Genomic DNA, 23,692 nt, shown 5'->3' on the forward strand with positions numbered 1-23,692 from the left:
TTGGTTACTCGTCTGTCTACCTGGCAGACTCCAGGCCTGTTACTTGTCTGTTGCCAGGCAGACTCCAAGTGCTCAGTGTACCTGTAGGTGTCCTATGAAGGAGGAAGGGGCGGAGGAAACAAATCTCCTCTCCGTCAGGATTCCTGTCTCCACGTTGTGGAACTCCAGACGGGTGTGGTCACCTGCCATCTGACCTGGAGAGGAGGAGGGAGAGAGAGAGAGACGGAGGGATGGAGGAATAGAGAAACGAAGAGATTGAGAGAAGGATCAAAGCGACATACAGTACGGGGGGGGGGGCATTAAAACCGATTTTGCAGTCAAGTGCTCCAACCACTGAGCTTCACATTGCCCTTCCCCATGCAGAGAGGAACAGCTACCTTCTGCCATGTCCTCGTCCACGGTCAGCTTGAAGTTTTTCCCGCGGCGGATGACGCGCACCGAGTGCCATTCGTTGTCGTTGGTCTTCTGCCCGGCGTAGAGCACCTCAGGGCCCTTACCTGCGGAGGAAGGGTGTTAGACCAGGGACAGGGAGGCACACCCCAAACCAAACCTCTGCTGACACATACTTCTGTACTAATAACAATAATAATGTGTTCATTTAGCAGAAATACAGAGGGGGGATTCGAACATATGACTACATCTGCTGTTACAATGGATTGATTCTATTGTTTAGCTATTTTTCTATTTTTTTATTTTATTTAATTAATCAAGTAAGTCATCAAGAGAGTGTATGATCAAGGTATAAATCAAGCTTATATTCCTCCATTCACAAGGACCAAATCTGTATCAACCAGGACATTTCTGAACACAAGCGCTACTGTACGTTTTTACTGTAAAAAATAAACTAACAAAGGTTTGGTTTGACTGTGGAGAACAGAATGCAAAATACAAGACATATTATCAAACTATATTACAAAAAGGCTACAAAGTAGTGAGATCCAACTGCTGTTACTCATACGAGGACTTGAATCTCCCTGAGAACCAGTTCATTTCATCACTCAGGTGTTTCTCAAACTCCCACCAGGGGGGGTGAGATCCCTATTATAGTCCTCTTGGCTTGTCAAGCAGGTGGGAACCAAAGGGCCATCAGTTAACAGTCATGACCTCAGAAAGCTACTGTATGTTACAAGGTTGTATTGATCAGATAACTGTCTGATAGGAGCTTATTTCATCAAGTCTCTGTGGTTCCTCTGCTGCAATCTGGATTCCAGTTGGACTAAACCAGGTAGCAGCAGTAGAAGACAAACAAGACGTCACTTTTGCACTGTCACTCAGTCACCTGATCAATAACACCATCGTGGTTAGAGAGGTGACATAGCAGACAGGCCCGGTGTGTGTGTGTGTCATTACAGCAAGTAATCAGTGGCATTGATCAGAGTAATCCGAGAGAATGGGTGTGTCTGATCTGTCACTCAACAGATATCAACTGTGAAGAGTAGCAGCTGCGTCTCTCTCTCTCTCACTCCCGCTCTCTCTTTCACACACACACACCACATGCATGCCACACACACACAAATCACAAATACACCCACAGGCGACAATCAACCACCACACACACACATGCAAACACACACACACACAGCTAATGAATACTGTAGAGGAGCGTTAGGCTGGTGTCGTGACAAATTGATGTGATGATCTTGTGTGTGACAGGAACACCTCATGATGAGTAAGAGCAGTTTCTCTCAGCCGTCACACTCTAAACCTGAACACCTGACACTGCTCTCAACACACCCAAGCGGAAAAATAGGTTTCATCTAATATCAACGTATTAAATTAGAGCTTTCATTTCATTTTTTATCTTTTCTTTACAATTGGAAGTTTTGGAATTGTATATATTCACATACCAATTGACACCTTTAATATATAAGTATGTTTGTACAAATTTCTTCTTGAATATTTTTTTTTTCTTTTTTCGATTGGGTAGTTACAAACACCATACCTTATTCATTATCTATTGTCAACTCAGATACAGATGTTTGGGAGAGCAAATAAGAACTTGTGTAAAGTTTCCCGAGGCTGATATAGAAGCCCTAGATATTCATCTCTCTTGAGTAAGCTTGCTAAAGAGGAACTGGACATGCTCAGCTAACATCCCTCCTAAACATGAGTCATCAATTTCTATCTATTTAGATCTGAGCTCTCGTATCTACATCTTCTCTCTCATCCATGCAACACTCTTATCAGACTCCTGCACACCCTGATCCTATCTGTAGCACAACACAAGCCATATCAAACATGTATTTAAAGAAGAATATATCTCCAGCGAGTGGAGTGTTGACTTACTGGTGTTACAGTTTATCCTGACACAGTCTAGATGGAGGGGGAGAATAAGTGACAGATGAAATCGCATCCTTCAAGGTTACAGCTGCAGACATCCAAAAACACACACTCCACCTTCCGGGGACGGTCACATGACGGAGGACGGCGGCCATTTTAGACACACGTGGACGGTGTTCAACGTGTCGTTGAAGCCGTCAATCTGGACAGGTTTGGGGGGGAGTGTGGATTGTGCTTGGGTTTGCAACATCCAAGTCACTTCTCAAATCTGATCCAAATCGATTGTGTTTTCCATCTGATCAGGCTAAATCAATGTATCTTTTTGTATCTTGTGACTGTCGGATTTCAAAATGGCCGCCTGTAGTTCCGAGGCCACATCGATTTTTCCAACCCAGCATGTGGAGCCATAATTGTACAGTAAATATCCTGTAGGGATCACGTCAATACTACATTTATTATTAATGTTTTAACCCCAGGCTGGATCTAGCCTTTAGGGACAGCTGAGGCACTAACAGGTCCTCTGGTCTGGGTTGGAATCCATGTGACCCGCCTCGTCATGTACCGTCAACCGCGACAGAACAGTGGAAGCAAACAGCCCCGAGCCATCCAGCACCAGAACCATGGGGCCACGTGTTGATATTGGTACAACTGCAGACTGTTTATACTGTACCACCTTTCCCCAACCCTATACTGCATCATCCATCCCCAACCCTCTACTGCATCATCCATCCCTAACCCTGTACTGCATCATCCATCCCTAACCCTGTACTGCATCATCCATCCCTAACCCTGTACTGCATCATCCATCCCTAACCCTCTACTGCATCATCCATCCCTAACCCTGTACTGCATCATCCATCCCTAACCCTCTACTGCATCATCCATCCCTAACCCTGTACTGCATCATCCATCCTTAACCCTCTACTGCATCATCCATCCCCAACCCTCTACTGCATCATCCATCCCCAACCCTCTACTGCATCATCCATCCCTAACCCTCTACTGCATCATCCATCCCTAACCCTGTACTGCATCATCCATCCCCAACCCTGTACTGCATCATCCATCCCCAACCCTGTACTGCATCATCCATCCCTAACCCTGTACTGCATCATCCATCCCTAACCCTGTACTGCATCATCCATCCCTAACCCTCTACTGCATCCTCCATCCCTAACCCTGTACTGCATCCTCCATCCCCAACCCTGTACTGCATCATCCATCCCTAACCCTCTACTGCATCATCCATCCCTAACCCTGTACTGCATCATCCATCCCTAACCCTCTACTGCATCATCCATCCATAACCCTCTACTGCATCATCCATCCCTAACCCTGTACTGCATCATCCATCCCCAACCCTGTACTGCATCATCCATCCCTAACCCTGTACTGCATCATCCATCCCTAACCCTCTACTGCATCATCCATCCCTAACCCTCTACTGCATCATCCATCCCTAACCCTGTACTGCATCATCCATCCCCAACCCTGTACTGCATCATCCATCCCTAACCCTCTACTGCATCATCCATCCCCAAACCTATGTTGTATTATTAATTCCTAATCTATATAATATATTCCACCTGTCCCAGTTAACCACCTGTGCAATTCTATTATAGATCTATTCCACATGTGCAGGTCTATTGCACCACTGTATTTATATTCAACCTATGCATATCTATTGCAGGTCGATTCAACCTGTGCATTTCTATTCCAGATATATTTCACATGTGCAGGTCTACTTCACCAGTGCATATCTATTCCAGATATAGTCCAACTCTGCAGACCTATGTCCACCATAACTATTCCATCTGTGGAGGTCTAACCCATCTGTCTTAGTCTGTTTCAGCTGCCCTCCTCTGCAGGGTCTGGGTGCTGGTGGCTTCGGGCTGTTGGCCAAGCGGGCCGCAGGCTAGAGGCCTTTGAAGGGGTGAGTGCCATCTTTGAACAAGGCCTTGGGGGTACCATGTATAGCATGGGTCTACTGTACACGAGAGACATGTCACCATGAGCCTGCTAACCGGGGATGAAAAAACGAAAGAATGAGAAAAATCAATAAATAATCAATCACAGAAAGAAACCCAGACAAGACTGTTATGTGTGTGATGTGTGTGTCTGTATACTTTAGCTAGATTAATTATGATATTATGTGTTTGGTAAATTACCCTTAATGAAAGAGAGGAAGTATGCTACCGAAAGTCAGTATTACATATCGTAGGTCTCGTAAACACACTGTCAACAGTTTAGAAATGGAAATGATCACAATTAAATCTGTTCAAGAGATGCACGGTCGGAAGCATGTTGTTAAGTGTTAGATTGATGGACAGAGACACTCTACATAGACGCCTCAGCAATAAAGCAAGATCAACAAACGCCAAGCACATCCAATACAGTCCATGCAGCAATGACAGACATAACCAAGAAATACAAACATCAGCTTCGAGGGGGGTGGGGGGGGGGGGGGTTAGTGTTAGGTTTGAGACAACTAGAACTCATAAAGAGACCATGAGGAGGTCAATGACGTCCCTCCCCCTAGTGTTAACGCGCGGGGTGGTGGTGGGGGGGGGGCGATGGCGGTATACGATACCTAGGTTGACCGTCAGCTTGACCCGGCCGCTGTCCAGCTCCAGACGCAGCGTGTCGGCCGAGTCGCGGGACGTGGCCGCCATGAGCAGGCCAAAGGCACGCTGGGACATGAAGCGCAGCGACACGTCCTCGGCCTCCGTGTGCATCACGCTGGGCATCACCACCTTCATGTACATGCTGCCGTCGAACGACAGGATGGACGCCTCTGTTAGGGGCGGAGGGAGGGGGGGCGGGAGGGGGAGGTAGAGCAGAGAGAAAGAGAGATAGGTGGGAGGGGCGAGAGCAAGAGAGGAAAAATAAAGATAGAGAGGGGGTGGAGAACAGAGAGAAAAAGAGAGAGATAGAGAGAGAGGGGGGGAGAAGAGGTGTGGGGGAGAGAGGAAAAGAGGGACAGATTGTTACCGACACATAAAACAGCTTTCAATGTGTGACAGCGTCAGACCAGATTTGACAGAAAACAAGGTGGATGTAAATATGATATTTCAAACTGGCATTACTGTGTGGCCAACCTTATCTCTGGCTGACACACACACAAGCCCGCACACTCACACATGCACACACAAACACATCATGAATACCACTATCAATAGCTAAGGATGACTGGTCTTGTTCACTGGAGAGTAAAGAGCCAATTTAAAAAGGAAACAGTCAGTCCCAGATGTCCCTCCCTTCTCACGGGAGACGAAACACACGCCCCTCACACACACTCAGAGACTCAGTACTCATCATCTGTGTACAGCGTGTGTCTGCCACAGCCCCACGCACACTCTGTCCAACAAGCAGAACATTAAAACGTCTGCTCCTCAGAGTCAGGGGATGAGGTGACTGGAGGAGCCACGGAGACCATAGCTGCCTCTCCTTAATGACATGTGACTCTACTGTCCCACTGAATCATGACAAGACGGGAGTCTGATGGCTGAGCGGTTAGGGAATCGGGCTAGTAATCTGAAGGTTCCCGGTTCGATTCCGGGCCGTGTAAAATTACGTTGTGTCCTTGGGTAAGGCACTTCACCTTACTTGCCTCGGTGGGAATGTCCCTGTACTTACTGTAAGTCGCTCTGGAGAAGAGCGTCTGCTAAATGACTAAATGTAAATGTAAAATAATCCAAGTCCACAATTTAAGAACTGTCAAGCAGTAATTTGTATCGATCCGAGCCCCATTTGCACATAGAATTATATTTTGAACATGTCAGGTAATTGATTGGCTACACAGCCTGGGTGGAGGTGAAACATGACAGGATGACAACAACAGATTGATTTTACACCCTGACGCCTTAGCTTTCACTAGCCTTAGCTTAGCTTAGTTTAGCTTAACTTTCACTAGCCTTAGCTTAGTTTAGCTTAACTTTCACTAGCCTTAGCTTAGTTTAGCTTAACTTTCACTAGCCTTAGCTTACTTTAGCTTAACTTTCATTAGCCTTAGCTTAGTTTAGCTTAACTTTCCCAGGCCTTAGCTTAACTTATTTTGGTTAAGTGTGTGTGTGTTTGTGTTTGTGCAGGTTTTTCCTTTAAGACTGAATGTTTGCATTCTACAAGTTGTTTGTAGGCGGTGTGTGGGTATCCTCAACTGGTAAAGATGCACGCACACACACAGACTATGTTGCCATGGCTACACACCTGGTTTCTCCTTAAGAGAGATATCAGCATCTGTGAACAGCTCATTTCAGATGCTAATTAAAATGTGTGTGTGTGTGGGGGGGTCTCCCAGTCACTTTCACTTTACATAATTAGCTGTGAAATTGCAGTGGAAGATGGAAAACGAGGAAGGCTTTCAGCACGAGAGCTGCCCAGACACTGGAGGTGTGAGAAGTCTCTTCAGCTCGGCAGCCCAACGTTAGCTACGTAAACACTTCAGGTAGGGTAGGGTTGTGTGTCTGTGTGTGTGTGAGGGTTATGTTTAGGGCTGTTAGAGTGACATGAATACCATGGCTGTGTGTGTGATGTGTCCTGTGAGGGACTGGTTGGACGTTCCCGTATCCACTTTCACTCTACACAGTCCTGTACTGTGCTCTTTCATCGGACAATGCAAAATTGCTCCTCGAAGTACAGGAAAGGTCTGTCCTTCTGTCCGTCTGTTCGTCCGTCCGTCCATCTGTCTCTCTGCCTGCCTGTCTGCCTGCCTGCCTGCCTGAATGACTATAGGTCATTCAGCTTAGTGGCTTAGTGTGTGAGATTGCATTTGTTGCCTGTTTGACTGTGTGAGTCCTATTTTATTGTGTGTGTGTGTGTGTGTGTACTGTATGCATGTGTATGTACTATATGCAGTATGTTTGTGTGTGTGTGTGTGTGTGTGTGCAGCACGCAGTCTCTCTTTGACATACATTACATTTACATTTAGTCATTTAGCAGACACTCTTCTCCAGAGCGACTTACAGTAAGTACAGGGACATTCCCCCAAGGCAAGTAGGGTGAAGTGCCTTGCCCAAGGACACAACGTCATTTTTGAACAGCGGGGAATCGATCTGGCAACCTTCTGATTACTAGCCCGATTCCCTAACCGCTCAGCCACCTGACTCCCAGTAGGAAAATGCTCTCTCTGTAATTCTGCTCCCATGTGAGTCACCGTTGCCAGGGCACCACACATTTGTCAGGGCGACGTTGGAAAAAAAAACGTAAAAATATCGACCAACACATTCTACACAACTGGGTTCTACCTTTACACACACAGACAGCACAACACGCTTTCACACACAGTTTACACACACACACAGACAGTACGTACTGTCTGTGTGTGTGTGTGTGCTGTATTTGTGTAAACAATATATGTGTGTGCATGTGTTTTAAGGCCTTCAATGTGAGGAGGATTACAACCCAGGCAGATGTGTAAGCTGGGGTGTGGTAGATATAATGATCTGTTGAATATGTTCATTAGATAAATGGAGTCTATTTTTTGCGCACAAGATCAGTATTCACTATGACATCATCTGGACTGTAAAGTCACTAAGCTGCTGTTACGCATTCATTTTCGTTATATTCACATGCAAAACATTGGAGCTGAACTTGTCACACTGTCTGAGTGAGGCTTGTTTTGTCTTTGATAACAGGGATTAAAGGTCAAACTGGCTGAACTGAAACATTTACGCGCGATGATGGAGTGAGATGATGAACCGCAAGATGTCCTCCCCAAACACACACACACACGCCTCCACACGCGCATGCACACACACACGCTCACACCTGCAGTTACATACATTACCAACAAGGGGCAGCAAAGCCCAGATGTAACACCAGCATCACTGTTCACTCTATCTCAACGGGGTCAAAATCACAGAAAGGGGAGGGAGGGAGGGAGTGGGGGGAGGGGGGAGTGAGTGAGTGAGTGAGTGAGTGAGGGAGTGAGGAAGTGAGGGAGTGAGGGAGTGAGGGAGTGAGGGAGGTGGGAATTGAGGGAGAGGGAGATGAAAAACAGGGGATTAAGAGAGAACAGGAGAAAGACTGAGGCTGAGATAGATAGAGAGAGAGGATCAGGAGAGTTAGGGGGAGGGAGAGAGCTGACAGTAAGGGGACTCTCAGAGAAAAATATTTACCAACAAGATAGAGCTCTTTCCTGAAAGATTTGCATGGAGGGAGGACTGTCTCTGCCCAGTGAGGATTTACTGTGGGCTAGGTTTACTGTGGGCTAGGTTTACCGGGGGCTATGTTTACTGGGAGCTAACAATACTGAGGGCTAGGTTTAGGCAGTGGAAGTGTGTTCTGTCACTGAAAAGCGCCCCCCCCCTAAAACCATCCCTGGAACCTTAAAGCCCAGGTCTCCAAGGCTTTGGAAACTTGTCAATTTCTCAGATGACCGAGCTCTGAAAGACTGATTTCCTCTGCTCCATTTCTGTCCGCCACTGGTGTGTATATGGGTGGGAGGGTGTGTCTGCTTGCCTGCCTGCTTGAATGAGAAAGGACAGTGTAGTGAGAGAGAGAGAGAGAGAGAGAGAGAGAGAGAGAGAGAGGGGGGGGGGGGAGAGGGAGAGAGAGAAATGAAGAGAGAGGGAGAGAGAGAGGGAAAGAGTGAAATGGAGAGAGTCAGAGATCGAGAGGGAGAGAAGAGAGAGACCAAGACAGAGGGATACCTGACTGACAGAGAGGTGTGTCTCCAGGTATCAGGGTTAGTCACCCAGACCCTAAACCCCATCTCTGGTCTCATGCTTCAAACCAGAATCCATACATATCCTCCTTACCGCTATAATAGGAGAGAGAGAGAGAGAGAGAGAGAGAGAGAGAGAGAGAGAGAGAGAGGAGAGAGGGAGGGGAAAGGAGAAGAAAAGGAGAGCGGAGGAGAGGAAAAGAGGGAGTGTTTACATAACCAAGTGCAGCTCCTAAGCACACATTTAATTACAGACGGGGATTGCAGAGCAATACTGTAGCATGATGTTCCAGGCAGCAGAAACGCCAGCAGCTTGTCGAGAGAGTGGGTTCTTCACCACAGGGTACAAAAATCTATTTTCTATCCCTCTATCTATTGGGCCCTCTCTCTCTCTGTCTCTCTCTCCTCCATCCTCCTCCCTCCAAAGGTCAGTATTAGATCTCTCTCACAGGTCGTTAGTGTCTTAGTCTTTATCTCAGAAATCAACGTCCTTCAGAGATAAAGCTCAACCCTCTGCCCTCACCCTAACCACAGCAGACACAAGGTGGAGGATGGATACACAGGGACAGGTGGTGTCAGAGTTTCTCACAATGTTGGAGAATGAGACAGTGATGAGCTCATGTTGAAACTGCACACACACACACACGCACTCACACACCACAGCAAATCACTCTCAGCTGACAAAGCAATCATCATCACTGTGCAAGGTCTAATGAGAGAGAGAGAGAGAGAGAGAGAGAGAGAGAGAGAGAGAGAGAGAGAGAATATGGCAGAATTATAAAGAGAGAAGGTGTTAGAGAGAAAGGAAAGCTGCTGTACTGTAGCAGGGACTGAAACTCACGTGACGTCATTTATAAGGGTGCAGATACCAAACTCATTATTCTGCTCAATTCAACAATCCTGCTCCTCTCTAAGGCAGATAAGTGTTAACAGACACATGACACAATAGGGTGGAGAGGGGTGAGAAGCTTTTGTTGAAGAAAATGTGCTGGTCCAGGAGTTTTCTACCGCAACCCAGAATCCCCACGCTTCTAAATGAGATTCACCTAAACTGCTTCTCTGCTCTCCAATATGTTTGTTTCATTTGTCTTGGTCCCAGGTTGATGAAAAGAGGTGGGCGCATATGTGTATGTGCACGTGTGTGTGCACGTGTGTGTGTTTGTCAGTGTGGGTGTGCCAGTGTATGCAGGCATGTGTGTGAGTATGTGAGTTTGTGTGTGCACATGCATGCAAGATTAACCAATCCAGAAGTACAAGACACACATTATGCATTGTGTTGTATATAGTGTCCACACTACATGTTACTAGATTCTCTCTCTCTCTCTTTCTCTCTCTCTAACAGGTCTCTCTCTCTCTCTCTCTCTCTCTCTCACCCTCTCTCTCTCTCTCTCTCACCCTCTCTCTCTCTCACCCTCTCTCTTCCTCGGTCTTCATGTGTTTGTGTGTAAGGCAGGCAGTTCGTCAGGATGGACCTTGAAGTGTCACATTCACTGTCTGCTGAGATGAATGTCCCTGTAAAGGTGCTTATCACCCTGGGATGGAGGGGGGAAGGGAGGGAGGGGGATAGGGGGGAGGAGTAGGGGGGGGGAGAAGGAGGGGAGGGATAGGGCTTTATAGCTAGGTTGTTGGTCAGTATAAAGGTTATTGTTTTGTATTCACATGAATTACCTGTATATGCCTTATTTTTCAAACTAAATGTGGTCAAAGGTGAATGTATGTTTGTGTGAGCGTCCATGCATGTCGTAAGTGTGTGTGTGTGTAAGTGTACCTGAGCTGGTGTGTTTGTGTATATGTGTGAGACGGTGTTGGATACCGACTGAGCCAAACTAAATGGCCACAAGCAGGTGTTTACCTCCTGAAGAGACCAAGATGGCCGTCCAGACACAGGCAGTGACTCATCACGAAACATCACCTGGACCTCACCAAGGTTATTTTGAGTGAATAAACCCTGTACAAAATGAATAAACCCTGTACAAAATGACCTTGGTGAGGTCCAGGTGATGTTTTGGAAGGAAGGAAGAGGTCTTCTACAGTATGCACTTTTCTTATACTTTACTTTTCTTTTTCATTCATTATTTATAAACTTTTTTTTTTACTTGCAATTATTTTATCATGTTTATCACAGTAAGGTGTCTCCCATTAACACAATCATATTTGTCATTATTTGTACTAAAAAAGTAATTACCCCATGATAAAAATTGGTCCTACAGTTTTTTCCATTGCCACATCTTTGTCAACATCACAGACATATTCTTCACACCCAACTGATAACAGTAAGCTGGCAGATCGCCTGCTCCAGGTGATTTGTTTTGAGACGCAATGTTGTTTTAGACTGAACCGGCACATTACAAGACACAATGTTTTTGCTGTCTACAGGGCTCTAGAGTGCGACCAATTTGGTCGCACTATGCAACCAAAATGTGTACGGGTGCGACAAAAAATTTTCCTAGGTCGCACCGGTGCACCTAACCTCCTCGCATCCGCTGTCTCTCCACAAACAAAGCGTTTGTTATCCTAAAACGGAACTGACACTCATGGTTGGATCATATCGTGGTCTAAACCAATCAGAGACAGAGATGGGGCGGGTCTTTGCCTCTGATTGGCTGTGGTCCAGATATTCCTGTAGCTCCGTGCTGTGTGATTGAAATTACGACCTGAGCACCAGAGTCAGTTTAGCACACCTGGGCATTGTATGGCCCGCGGGCCATAACCGGCCACAGGCTGTCTCAATCCGGCCCGCGTGAGGTAAATCAAAAATTTAAAATAAATAAATGTGTTGAGCTGTAGTAAATATGTAGTCCTGAAAGACTACAGTGATCAGGCGATTTACATATGTGCGCTTGCGCAACCTCACCGACAGGAGAGTTAGCTGTTGGTTAGCCCTCGAAAATGAAAAACTTTGCCACTGATGGACTTCTAAGTATCTGTTTACTGAGGTCAAAGTGAAAGTGAAAAAAAACTAACGCGGACATAATAAGAACTTGACTGATTCAGTGGGCGCGGGCTGATGGTTTGCTAGTTGAACTGCAGACCCTGATCATTACCTGTCAGCTGTCCTTCGCATATCCACCTCAGACATTCAGACAGATTTCGATGCACTTGTTCAAGCCCACTGGATTTCTCTCACAGAACAAAATGAACTGAAAAAACGCTTTTTGTATAAAGTTGATCAATTCCACATCTTTAACATACTGCAAAACAACTTTTCAGTGTTTGTGAAGATTAACTGGTTACAAATAAAATAGCACTGTTGTTGTTGTTTATACTGTTTATTACTTCTATAATCTTTCCTATTTGACCTACACCAAAATCTAAAATATTTATATAAATATTTACAGAATATCCTTATTCTTCTGATAACCAGTAGCAGCTAATCAAAATATATACTTTACTGCTTTTTACAATGGGAGAAAATGAATAGCGAGCAAATTGATGAGGCCCTCCAACACATTTCTGGTTTCTCATGTGGCCCCTTGTAAAAATGAATTGCGGACCCCTGAGTTACGAAGCTGGGCCATGGAGCTAACCCATGGAGCTAGGATTTTGATGCTAGGGAGAGTGTGGCAAGATGATTTAGCCAAGGCCATAGGACAAGAAGGCCAAATTACAGGTGTTGGCCATCTGAAGGGCATGCGACAGCAAGGTGGGACCCGGTATAAGACTTTGAGCCATGAAATGTTAGGTCTCAGTTCAGGGAAGCACTTTTAAACAGTAGCACTTTATATTTTGAAATGTTTTATTTTGCTTAAAATGTTGTAGTTTGGTAGCTCAGTGAAGCACTTAAAATATTTTTTTTTATATATATATACAGTATGATTGTGCTTCAAATAAAAAATATATTTACCTACACCTTATTCTTGTTTAAGATCATTTACATAATATATATGAATGTATATGGAGCGTGATAAAAAGGTGACCTTGAAATTGTGGCGACGCAAGGAAAATTTTGGGTGCACCAAAATTTTGTGCTGGTGCACCTAAATAAAAAAGTTAGGCGCACCAGTGCAACCAAGGCAACAAGTTAGTCTGGAGCCCTGTGTCTAAAGTTAGAATCTTCATAGAATTGTCATATTGACTGGGGACAATGCTGTACGTTACACATCTATCTTTGTTTTGTCTCCAGGAACAAGCATCATTGCCTGCATCCCCAAGTGTGCTTCAGGGGGTTTGTGTTGAAGCTTAAGGCGGTGGTGTGTGTGTGTCCCAGTGTGTGTGTGTGTGTGTGTGTGAGTGTGTGTACAAGAGTGTGTTTGCAGTGAAGGCAGAGTAAGAGGAGAGTCTCAGTGGGATTACGAGACACACACACCCTCTCTCTCACACACACACACTCCCTCTCACACACACACACACACACTTCATTACAGCCCTATTTACCTGATTAACGGGGATACTTTATCACAAGCAGCAGTTCTGTGGGTCTGTTTGTCAGCAAGACCGAACCCCCAAAAAGGTCCTCTACTCAAACCACAACCATAAAACATACTGTCAGCCCTACTCGCTTCTCCTTCTCTGCCCCTTCTCCTCCTCCTCGCCCCTTCTCCTCCTCCTCGCCCCTTCTCCTCCTCCTCGCCCCTTCTCCTCCTCCTCACCCCTTCTCCTCCTCCTCGCCCCTTCTCCTCCTCCTCGCCACCTCTCCTCCTCCTCGCCCCTTCTCCTCCTTCTTTGCTCCTTCTCCTCCTCCTCGCCCCTTCTCCACCTTCTCTGCCCCTTCTCCTCCTCGCCCCTTCTCCTCCTCCTCGCCCCTTCTCCTCCTCCTCACCCCTTCTCCCATTCCTCCTTCCCCTTCTTTTCATCCTTCTCCTCCTAAACACATATTTCTGTTGTACAAACACAACAGCTGTGACTGGAGTGAGAAGATACCTCCAACAAGCAGGATCCTATCAGAACAGCTTCTTGGGGTGAAGCGATGTTGTGATTAAATATGGATGGCAGGAGGAGAGAGGTTCCTGAAGAGAGGAGGAGAGTAGAGCTGGCCGCTCTGGAAAGTGTGCCACGGAAAAGAGAAAATAAACTATTCCTGCAATTATCAATCTATCATTCTCTCCCTCCATCATTCTCTCCCTCCATCATTCCCTCCGTCCCTCCCTCTATACTGTTCTTTCTCTGCCTTATCTCTGTACTGCTTCACAGTAAAGGTCTCATACCGTTTGATTAAATTAGTACAGTTATAGAGATGTATGTCAGGTGCCTGGTCTCCAGGGTAACGGGCTGAGGGATTGTGCTAAGTCTCGGGTGATCGCTTCCCTCCTGCTGTTCCATTCCAAACCTGATTGAGCCCAGCTACTTAGTACCTGACAACATGGTACTGATTATTACGAGCTAAAGGTGAAACAACAATGTTTGTACCATGAAACAGAGAACATTATGTTCTTCATCCCCCCCTCCTCCTCCTGTCATTCCTAATTATCTTCCTCCTCCTCTTTCTCCTCTTCACTCCTCCTCTTCCTGTACAGGGGCTGCAGACTGAACCTGACCATGCGAGCAGGGCCCATTAGGATTCAGATCACAGCCATAGTGGTTTGGCAGGGGTCTGCTCCAGGTCCTTGCCCCACCAAGAGGCACCAAGCTGGGCCTGGTCTGGACATCACTCCCCTGCATGGAGGTCTGGCACTGACTGGCTGGTGGAGTCACACACACACACACACTCACTCACACACAAACGCATGCTCACACACACACACAAACTCGTGCACGCTCATGCACAAACATACTCACAATCGTGTACATTCACACACATTCACACACGCACTCACACAGACTCTCACCCGCTGACTCTACATCTGTCTCTGTGATACAGGGGCACACCTCTGATCACAGGTGCTGTCATGTCTCCTGGGCTGGGTTAAACATAGACAGAGAGAGAGAGGGAGAGAGAGAGAGGTGGAGGGAGGGAGTGCAAGAGAGAGAGGCAGAGGGGGAAATTGAGAGATAGAGGGAGAGAGACTGGGAGAGAAATAAGGAGATAGAAGATAGATGTAAAAGCAGAGAGAAATGGAGAGTGAGGGAGAGGGAAAGAGAGGGATGGAGATAGATATTGAGAGAAAGGAAACAAAGGTAGAGAGAAAGAGAAGGAGAGGGAGTAGGAGACAAAGGGAGAGAGGGAGAGAGAGGGCAAGAGGGAGAGCGATAGAAAGGGAGAGAGGAAGAGGGGGAGAGGGAGGGCAAGAAAGAGAAGGGGGAGAGAGTAAAGAAGACATTGCCTCCAAACTAGACACAGTAAAAATAGAATTGGCTGGATGTTCTTGTTTTGCTGATTCACCTAAAAATTGTTGATGTCTTGAAACAGTCTAAATCTATCTCACATTAAATAACACAATCTCAAAGAACATGGAGATTGTGGCTTGTTCAATAGACTACATATAAAAACATCCGGAAAGCATGTATGTTTGGCCCAATTCTAAGTAATGACTAGACTTCACAATACCGCTGTATGGAATCCTCCAGCATACATACGTCCATTCTATGGGTCCTATTCATTTCACTTAGCAAATGGTTTCATCTGAAGTGCCGTACTGTGCAGAGGGAATTTGAACCTGTAACCTCTTGATCTGCAGACAAATAATCTAACCACTGAGCTACACCGTACCTATACCACATAGATATCATCATTACTTTACAGTACATCGTCCGTTTTAAAACATCATGTGGGCCATGCTTAGAAGCTAGTGAGGGCTGTTCTATAGAGAGGCTGTAGGCTAGAAGAGCAGACATCAAACAGCTTGGGAGATCCAAAAAACTCAGCCTAGGGTTTCAGAGCACCATAAATGCTTTACCTCTCTTAGAATGTCCTGGAGAGAGCATCGATCTCATCCAGTCGTCAAAAGTAGTCTTTTGTCTCGCACTCTACTGGTGTGTTTATGGCGTTGTAAGTCGATAGCGAGCTCCTTGATCAATATGTCTCAGCAGTTTGAGACTGGGTTCTGTCAGAAGCAGCCCAGGGTTCTCTCCAGGAGAGACAGCACTCTTCACTGCCCCTGCAGGACCAGCCGCAAGCTGCAGAACAACTGGCAACACTTAAAACAGCATCCTAACTGGTTGAACTGAACTAAACCTTTACATTAGGGTTACGTTAATAATAAATCATAATAATGTATTCATTTAGCAGACACTTTTATCCTTAGCAGCGTACGGTTTCTGGGCCATCTGCAAAGATCAGTGAGTTTCATAACAGATCCGAGAGGTAACACAACACTGAGGAAGTTTGTGGGTGTATGTGTGTTTACATGTGTTGATGGTTGTCTGTTTCGTAACAGAGGGATGATCCAAGCAGTCAAACGATCTAGTCAAACAAATCCTTCCAAGTTCTGTCTGACTTAGAATCTTAAAGGGCTCAGGGGAGATATAAGGGAAATCTGGCAACCTTGAGATAGCAGAACGCCTGAGGATGTAAAGCCAAAGGTCAAGAGAGCAGATCTGGAAACCCATAGCCTGGAGAAACCAGAAAAGAGATGAGGTCATGCTACCACCACCCACTGTGTTATTGGTCTATTTAGACTCCAAAACATCCACAGACATGAGGAGAATATAATTGAATTCCAACACAGCACTACACAGTCCAACATATAAACTACTCTATACAGTCATATACTGTAGACCGCAAAAGCCCATAGTCTTACAAAACACTGCATCATAATGCATGTATCCGCACTGCATCATCCCCAATACCTTCAGGTCAGAACGGCTGCACTTTACTTAAGTAATAAAGATGCACTGTGGCATTATTGTTTTGTTCATCATGCCTGATAGGTGAGATGTGGTTACTTTGCAATGTGGCTGGTAAATACAGACTGCTTCTGGACTCTGACGACCAAAATACTATTATTTTACACTTCTGATCCTTCATCTTCTGCAATATTTTCTATGTGCACTATTTGCTAGTTGCTTTGGATAAAAGCATCTGTACAACTGTTAAAAGTTAACTGTAACATAGCATCCACTGTTTACAGCCCTGTTCACTCTGTAAACCCAGAACACTCTCTGAAGGAGACCCCGAGGGAGTGAAGGAGGGAGGGAGGGGGAGAGGAGGGGAGGGAGGGAAAAAGGGGAGAGAGATGCAGGGAGAGGGAGAGAGAGAGAGAGAGAGAGGGGGGGGATGAAGAGAGAGAGAGAAAAAGGGATGAAGAGAGAGAGAAAGAGAGAGGGAGAGATGAAGGGAGAGGGAGAAAGAGACAGAGAGCGAGAGGGGGGAGGGGGAGTGTTAACACGTCTGTACGTGCTCCTGGCTGGCTGGCTCACGCTGGAACAGGCGCTCTGAGCTCCAGCTCACTCCGTGTGCTACAGAAATAGAACCCACAGGAGCCCGGGCAAGGTTAACACGATCGGACAGCCACGCTTCCTGGCTCTACTCTGCTCTACTCTGCTCTACTCTGCTGTGCTCTACTCTGCTCTACTCTGCTCTGCCTTTATCTACTCAACTCTGCTTTAATCTACTCCACTCTGCTGCACTCCACTCTGCTGTACTCCACTCTGCTGTACTCCACTCTGCTGTACTCCACTCTGCTGTACTCTACTTTATTTTACTCTGCTCTGCTATTATATACTTCTACTGAGACAGATTGAAGATGAGTCAATATTCCTTCAAATAGCATATAGCAGGAGTTCTCCCCAACCCCCCCGACTGTGTGTTTTCCAATATTCATCTTGACTCATACCTTATTGATTCACCAACATATGTAGGATGTACCATAACATTTTTCATCCATCCAAACTTTTAAAACAATTTTATACAGTCAACATCATCGCACAGTCAAACACATATTATCCATATTAAAGCTATGTCAACGTCCTTTAAGCTTACTTTTTTTACAGTTGTTTTCTACTGCATCAGTCATACAGAAAGCTTATTTCAATGAAATCCAGATCTCTCCATTCCCTCACAATCCCCTCCATCTCTTCAAAAACCAAGCTCTATAAACCCATCCCCAATAATGCATTATTCACACCAAAAGTATGCATTCTTACAAGGATGTTGTTCCTATAACTGGACTAAATCAATTTCTCGAACCTTTGAAATCCCTGGTCTGATGGGCCAGACCCTCATAAAGACTTAACGCAGCGAGGCTCTTAAAGCCCAGACTCACACAGGGAGCATTTTCACTGGGAGCCCAGTTCAATTTCACTTGTGCAACCCCCCTTGGAAACATTGCCTTCTCACAAAGCCACTTGGCGGTGAATTCAAATCCTATTAAATCTTTCAGAAAAGCTTCTATAAATACCAGCAAACGTCTCAAATTGTTCCTTTCATAACCCCCCGGACCACAAACACACTGGCCAGACCTGGAGAAACGTCCGTAGGAGAGAGGCCTTGAAGATCCTCTCTGCACAGAAATAACCTTCAGGAGTGGTTGCAGCTCGGTGGTTAGAGTACTCGACAGTAGAACAGGAGGATGCAACTTCGAATCCCTCTCTGTATGCCGCTTTGAAATGAAAGCATCTGCTAAATTCTGCTGATGTCATGTTGTGCAGACTGCTAGTGCATACCCAACCCATAGGACTGAAAGAAAGTGAACAAGATAGATTTCAGAAGAAATAAAGGTTTACTCTGACAAGCCTCGGGCAGAACCCTCCAGCCAGCCTCACCTCTCTCGCAGGTCTTGTCCCAGTATCCGGTCCCAGTGCAGTCACAGATGAAGCGGTTCCAGCCCTCCTTACAGGCCCCGTTGTTCTTACAGGGGCTGCTGTCGCACTGCTTCCCCGTCATCTTGCTGCAGGACGCCCGGATGCCCGCAGCAGCCCCGCCGGCCCCGCCCTGGCTCTGGGACTCAGCAATGGCCTTGATGTCCTTGCTGCGGCCGTCGATGAACAGGTCCCTGATGCAGCCCACGTAGCCGTAGTTGAGCATGGCAGACCACAGCTCGGTGGGAAGCCCCAGGCCCAGGCGGTTGTCAGGGAGACCACCCAGGTACAGCTCCCCCTCCAGGTCCAGGATCTCATTCTCCCCGTTGGCCGTGAAGGGAGTCCGCCGGCTGTTCACCGATATGATGCCTGGTAAAGGAGGGGGAGGAGTGGAAGAGATGGGGAGAGAGAGCGCAGGGATGAGGATATTGAGGGTTAACTTAGCATTGTGGTTGTGTGTCAGTACATCTTTATCTAAAGAAACTCCAACATAGTTCAGGAAGTCAGGAAACTTATTTGGAAACGTAAACAAGCGAGCTAGTGTCTCATTAAGAGATTTAGAAAGCAGAGCTCCCATGAGCAGTCCTCATAGGTTAGATCAGGACTCAGTCTCATATCCATATATCTGTCTTGTTCCCTCCCCACTGCAGAAGAGCCAGCCTGCTCCAGCTCTCTGCTGGTCTGGGGGGTGATTACTCAGCGCTGAGAGACTTGACACGGGGCTAAATTGGCTGTTTCACACTGATATATAACACAACCCACAACATAAAATAACACCCCAGCACCAGGCTGGAAATGGAGTGGTTCTATTGGGTTTGGAGCCCAAGGCAGGAGGCTGAGCCTGACCCTCCCCTTTAATATCATGTTCCTGTAATGTCTTCTCTGCTTGTCCTGCCTGCTGGGTCAGACGACTTGCAGGCCAATGGAATTAGCTTCACATAAGAAGGTATCTCTTTACACTTGTGATGAATCACCTCGTTTTCAAAAAACGGCAACCTGGGAAAAGTTTTTGGCCTTCGCAAGAAGGAGACAGTAGCCAATTGCATTCTGTGAGATACTTTTCTAAACAAGTCAGATGTAGGGCCACGTCAAGCCTGATGCCTTATTCATTATTGTTATCATAGTTAGCCACTACCTCATCCTCTGTCATCTCCTCCTCCACTTTATTTTCCACCCCTCTTCCTCTTATTACACCTCCTCCTCCTCTTATTACACCTCCTCCTTCTCCTCCTGTTCCTCCTCCTCCTCCCCTTCCCCTTCCCCTCGTCACCTGAACGCCCATCTCTCTGTATGTCCACATGATGCCAGGTCCCGTCGTTGACCTTGTTCAGGGTGGCCTTGACCTTGATAGTCCCAGAGCCCATGTCCAGCAGGAGATACAAGTTTCCGTCCAGCAGCTCCACCGCAAAGAAGTCCACCTTGTTGTTCTTCTGGCCGCGCGCGTCCCTGCGGTCCTGGGGCTTGCCGTGAGTGAACAGGATCAGGCCGTTGGGCTCGGAGGTGCGGAAGTCGAAGGAGATGGAGCCAACTCGCTTGGTGTTCCACTTGGGGAGGCTGAGGTAGGAGTCGGGGGTCTCGAAGCTGATGGGGTCAAGGGTCGGCACGTTCTCGCACTTGAACACCACACCCCCCTGCAGCTTCATCTTGGGGTCCACAATGCGGGCAAGGCGGGAAAGCTCCAGGCGGATGTCGTTGTTCTTGTAGACCACCTGGAGAACGAACAAGAACAGTTAACCACTAGAGATCTGAGGGCTTTACATGAAGGTTACATTAAGGTTCGATTTACTACCTTGTAACCACAGAACAATATGTCGTAAATACAGTTCAGTGGAATAGAGATGAAATATAACAGCAGCACTGAATTCATTCAAGGACTGAACTGAGAAGGCAAAATGTGGACATATTTTTTGAAGAGTTTATCTACTGTATTACAAATCATTTGTACTGTATTCCTGAAAAGCATGCCAGAGTCATTGCTGGAAGCTAGACCAGACACAAATTAATTTTCATTTTCTCTATATATATTTATCTGATAGTTGGCTGAAACATTATTTATTCCAGTCAATATGTTCCAGGAACATTTTCAATCACAATTTGTTCCACATGTGAAACTGTCATACGCTACTGTACAAACAGATGAGTCAGCATGGACATCTGCCAGTGCTAGTGAAGGTGACAGAATCTGCACATTCCAGAACGCCATGTGACTATTCCAACCAATAGGAATTAAGTTGAAAGAGGGAAAGAATGAAGAGAAAGCATCCAATGGGGGGTATTGATACCTCTGCAGAAACAGACACGCCCACAGAGGCAGAGACAGTGTTTACCCATGCTAAAGCTAGCCTTGCTAATCCCTACAGCGACACTCCAGACTGCACCAGTCAGATGCCACAAAAGGGGAGACGAATCGTCGATAGAAATCCAGTAAAGCAGAAAATTAATGTTTTTTTGTTGTTGTTTTTTTCTGGTGCTGAAGAAGTCTCTTTCGGGTGGCGCTGTGTGCATGGCAAGCAGATGTGTGCTGCTGGAAAGCACAGCTGTCAGCAGGCAGATCGGCCAGCCACAGGATTACAGATAATCCCAGAAGATTTGACAGTAAATCAACACAGGTGCCCCTAAAGGGATTTAGGGTGAGAAGGAGAGACGGGGAGAAAGATAGAGGAAGGTGGAGGGAGAGACTAGGGGGGAGAGAGAGTAGGGGCAGAGTCCAAGGGAGAGGGAGGAGAGAAACTAGTAGAGGGAGAAAGAGAGTGAGTTATAGAGAGACAGAAAGGTAGACAACCAGACAGACAAGCAAGCACAGGGGGGGGGGGGGGCAGAGGGAGGAAAGATTGAGAGGGAAGGAGGGAAGTAGAGAGGAAAAATTGGATGAGTAAATATCCGACAGGAGATGGAAGGAAACACAGAGGGAGTCCTAAAGGCTTGGCAAACACCCTCACCAAACCTGTGTGTCACTGTCGGGGTTGGACGTTTGTGTAAGTCTCTGAGTGTACACACACACACACACGTACCAACACATGCACTTGAGTAGTGCATGGAGCGTGACAAATAAAGTGCTTGAGAATGTCCCCACTACTGTTTGTCATTAATTTAAAAGGGCCATGTAGCGCTCATGCAATTAATTACGTTTTAATCACCCAGGTTCAAGCAGCAGAGTAGAGCACAGTGCAGCGTAACATTTTGACTTGCATGTTTTATGCATGGCAGTCATGTCTCCTTGACATGGAGAAAAGGCCAATCCTGTCAGTTCTATTTATAGCACGAGCCATGTTCTTCTTAATGTGGGCCAGGACCTGTTAGAGCACCAGTGACTGGGCCATCATTTGCAACACTTTCTCAGTGATTTAATTGAATCCAAGGTCATGTTTTTCTCCGTGTTTTTTTTCTTCTCCTCAGCATCTGTGCTACTTTCCCTGAATCAGGCCAGCCGAAGTTTTCCCTGTCACGTTCCTCGACCTTGAGAGAGAGAGAGACTGGGGAGACTCCCTCATTCCCTGGCGTTGCTGTGTGTCTCCTGCTCTGCTGTGATCCTGTCCGCCCCGCAGCTGGACTAGCAACGCTGGGGCCGTATATGATGGGGCATTCTGCCTGGCCGATCAATAAACTAATGGTAATGATGTTCTAAAACAGGGATGGACTGGGACTGCTCTGGCCCTGTCGGTTCGCACTCCTCCTCTCTCTTCCATTCCTCCTCTCGCCCTCTCCTCCATCCCCTCCTATCCTCACCTCCTCCATCCCTCCGCTCCCCCTCTCTTCCATCCCACTATCACAGGGGCTGTAACGAGTCCATAAAGCCTGGCTCCTCCATCTCCCTCCCTGATGCTGTATTGATTGTGTCCTGGGTGCAGAGGAAGGAGACACACTAATCTACTCTAAATCAGCGAGTCCTTCCTGGCCTTAGCCCTGGCTGCAGCCTCTGGTACTGATTTAGCCTCTGTGTTGAGGAAGGGGAGCTAATTCCTCATGAGTAAAGACACTCACCAGCTGCTGACACTGGGAACACTGGGCTGAGGCTCTCCCTCTCTGTCTCTCTCTTTCTCTCCCTCTCTTTCTCTGAGCCCCAGAGCTGAGGGAACTATCTTTGTTCCCCTCTCTCTCTCTCTCTCTCTCTCTCTCTCTCTCTCCCTCTCTCTCGCTATATCTCTCTCGCTATATCTCTCTCTCTCTTTCTCTCTCTCTGTCTCTCTCTGTCTCTCTCTTTCTCTCTCTCTCTCTCTCTGACTGTCTCTTACTCTCTGTTTCTCTCTCTATGTGTACGTTTGTCTCTGTCTCTCTCTCTGTCTGTCTGTCTCTCAAACTGTCTCACCCTCTCTCTCCTTCTCTGGATACACAAAGAGACTAATGCGCACCTAGACGCAAATCAATATAACAATGGCCCTGTGTGTGTAAATGTTATTTCAAATGGGATGAGGGGAGGGATTAGGGGTGTGGGGGAATGTGATACAGTCAGAATTAAACGTAATCATTATTGGAAATCGTTGCCGTTTGAAAGGCGTGTGGGCAGCGACAGGGAGGGAAGGTGTGGGTGGTGACGATGGTGACGTTCATCATGTGCGCTGTGAGACGCACAGACACCAGAAGGAGGATGCTGTATGCATTCACACTACATGTTGGGAGCCCAACAAGGCTTTGTGGGTAACTTGCCACCGGCCAGGGTGGAAGAGACAAGAGTGTGAGGTGTGAGGGTAGGTGGTATGAAAATACACAACGTGTAGTTGTTGGCTAAACCTCTCTTTCTCCCTCTTTCCTGTCCCCTACCATCTCTCTCTCCCTCTCCCTCTCCCTCTCCCTCTCCCTCTCCCTCTCCCTCTCCCTCTCCCTCTCCCCCTCCCCCTCCCCCCATCTACTCCCATCCCCTCCTCTCTCAGTTCAGTTCAGAATGCTTTATTGGCATGACAGTTCGGGTTGAGCAGTATTGCCAAAGCAGTCCATATTGAATGGACATTTTAACATATATATCATAACGTTTCACAACAAGTCTAACAATAATAATATGGCAAAATGACAGTAACATAGTAAGTTGAGGACTGTAGAAAAGTTACAGATAAATGCATGTCATAGTAAGATATAGAAAGGTTTAACAGTCATACAAGGTTGATTCACTGTCCCTCAGGTTGTGACATTGAGATACAT

General features: G+C 46.6%; 1 protein-coding gene across 1 annotated transcript in view; it reads right to left on the bottom strand.

Moving 5' to 3' along the window:
* Positions 1-23,692, bottom strand: part of LOC134024473 (neurexin-3b-like) — a 186,091-nt gene that overhangs the window by 110,695 nt on the left and 51,704 nt on the right. The window contains 6 exon segments of the mRNA XM_062466918.1: positions 82-194; positions 378-497; positions 2,287-2,313; positions 4,871-5,074; positions 18,524-18,928; positions 19,830-20,268. Coding sequence (XP_062322902.1) covers positions 82-194; positions 378-497; positions 2,287-2,313; positions 4,871-5,074; positions 18,524-18,928; positions 19,830-20,268 — 1,308 coding nt within the window.

Source organism: Osmerus eperlanus, chromosome 8 (genome assembly GCF_963692335.1).
Source record: "Osmerus eperlanus chromosome 8, fOsmEpe2.1, whole genome shotgun sequence".
Lineage (NCBI taxonomy): Eukaryota > Metazoa > Chordata > Actinopteri > Osmeriformes > Osmeridae > Osmerus > Osmerus eperlanus.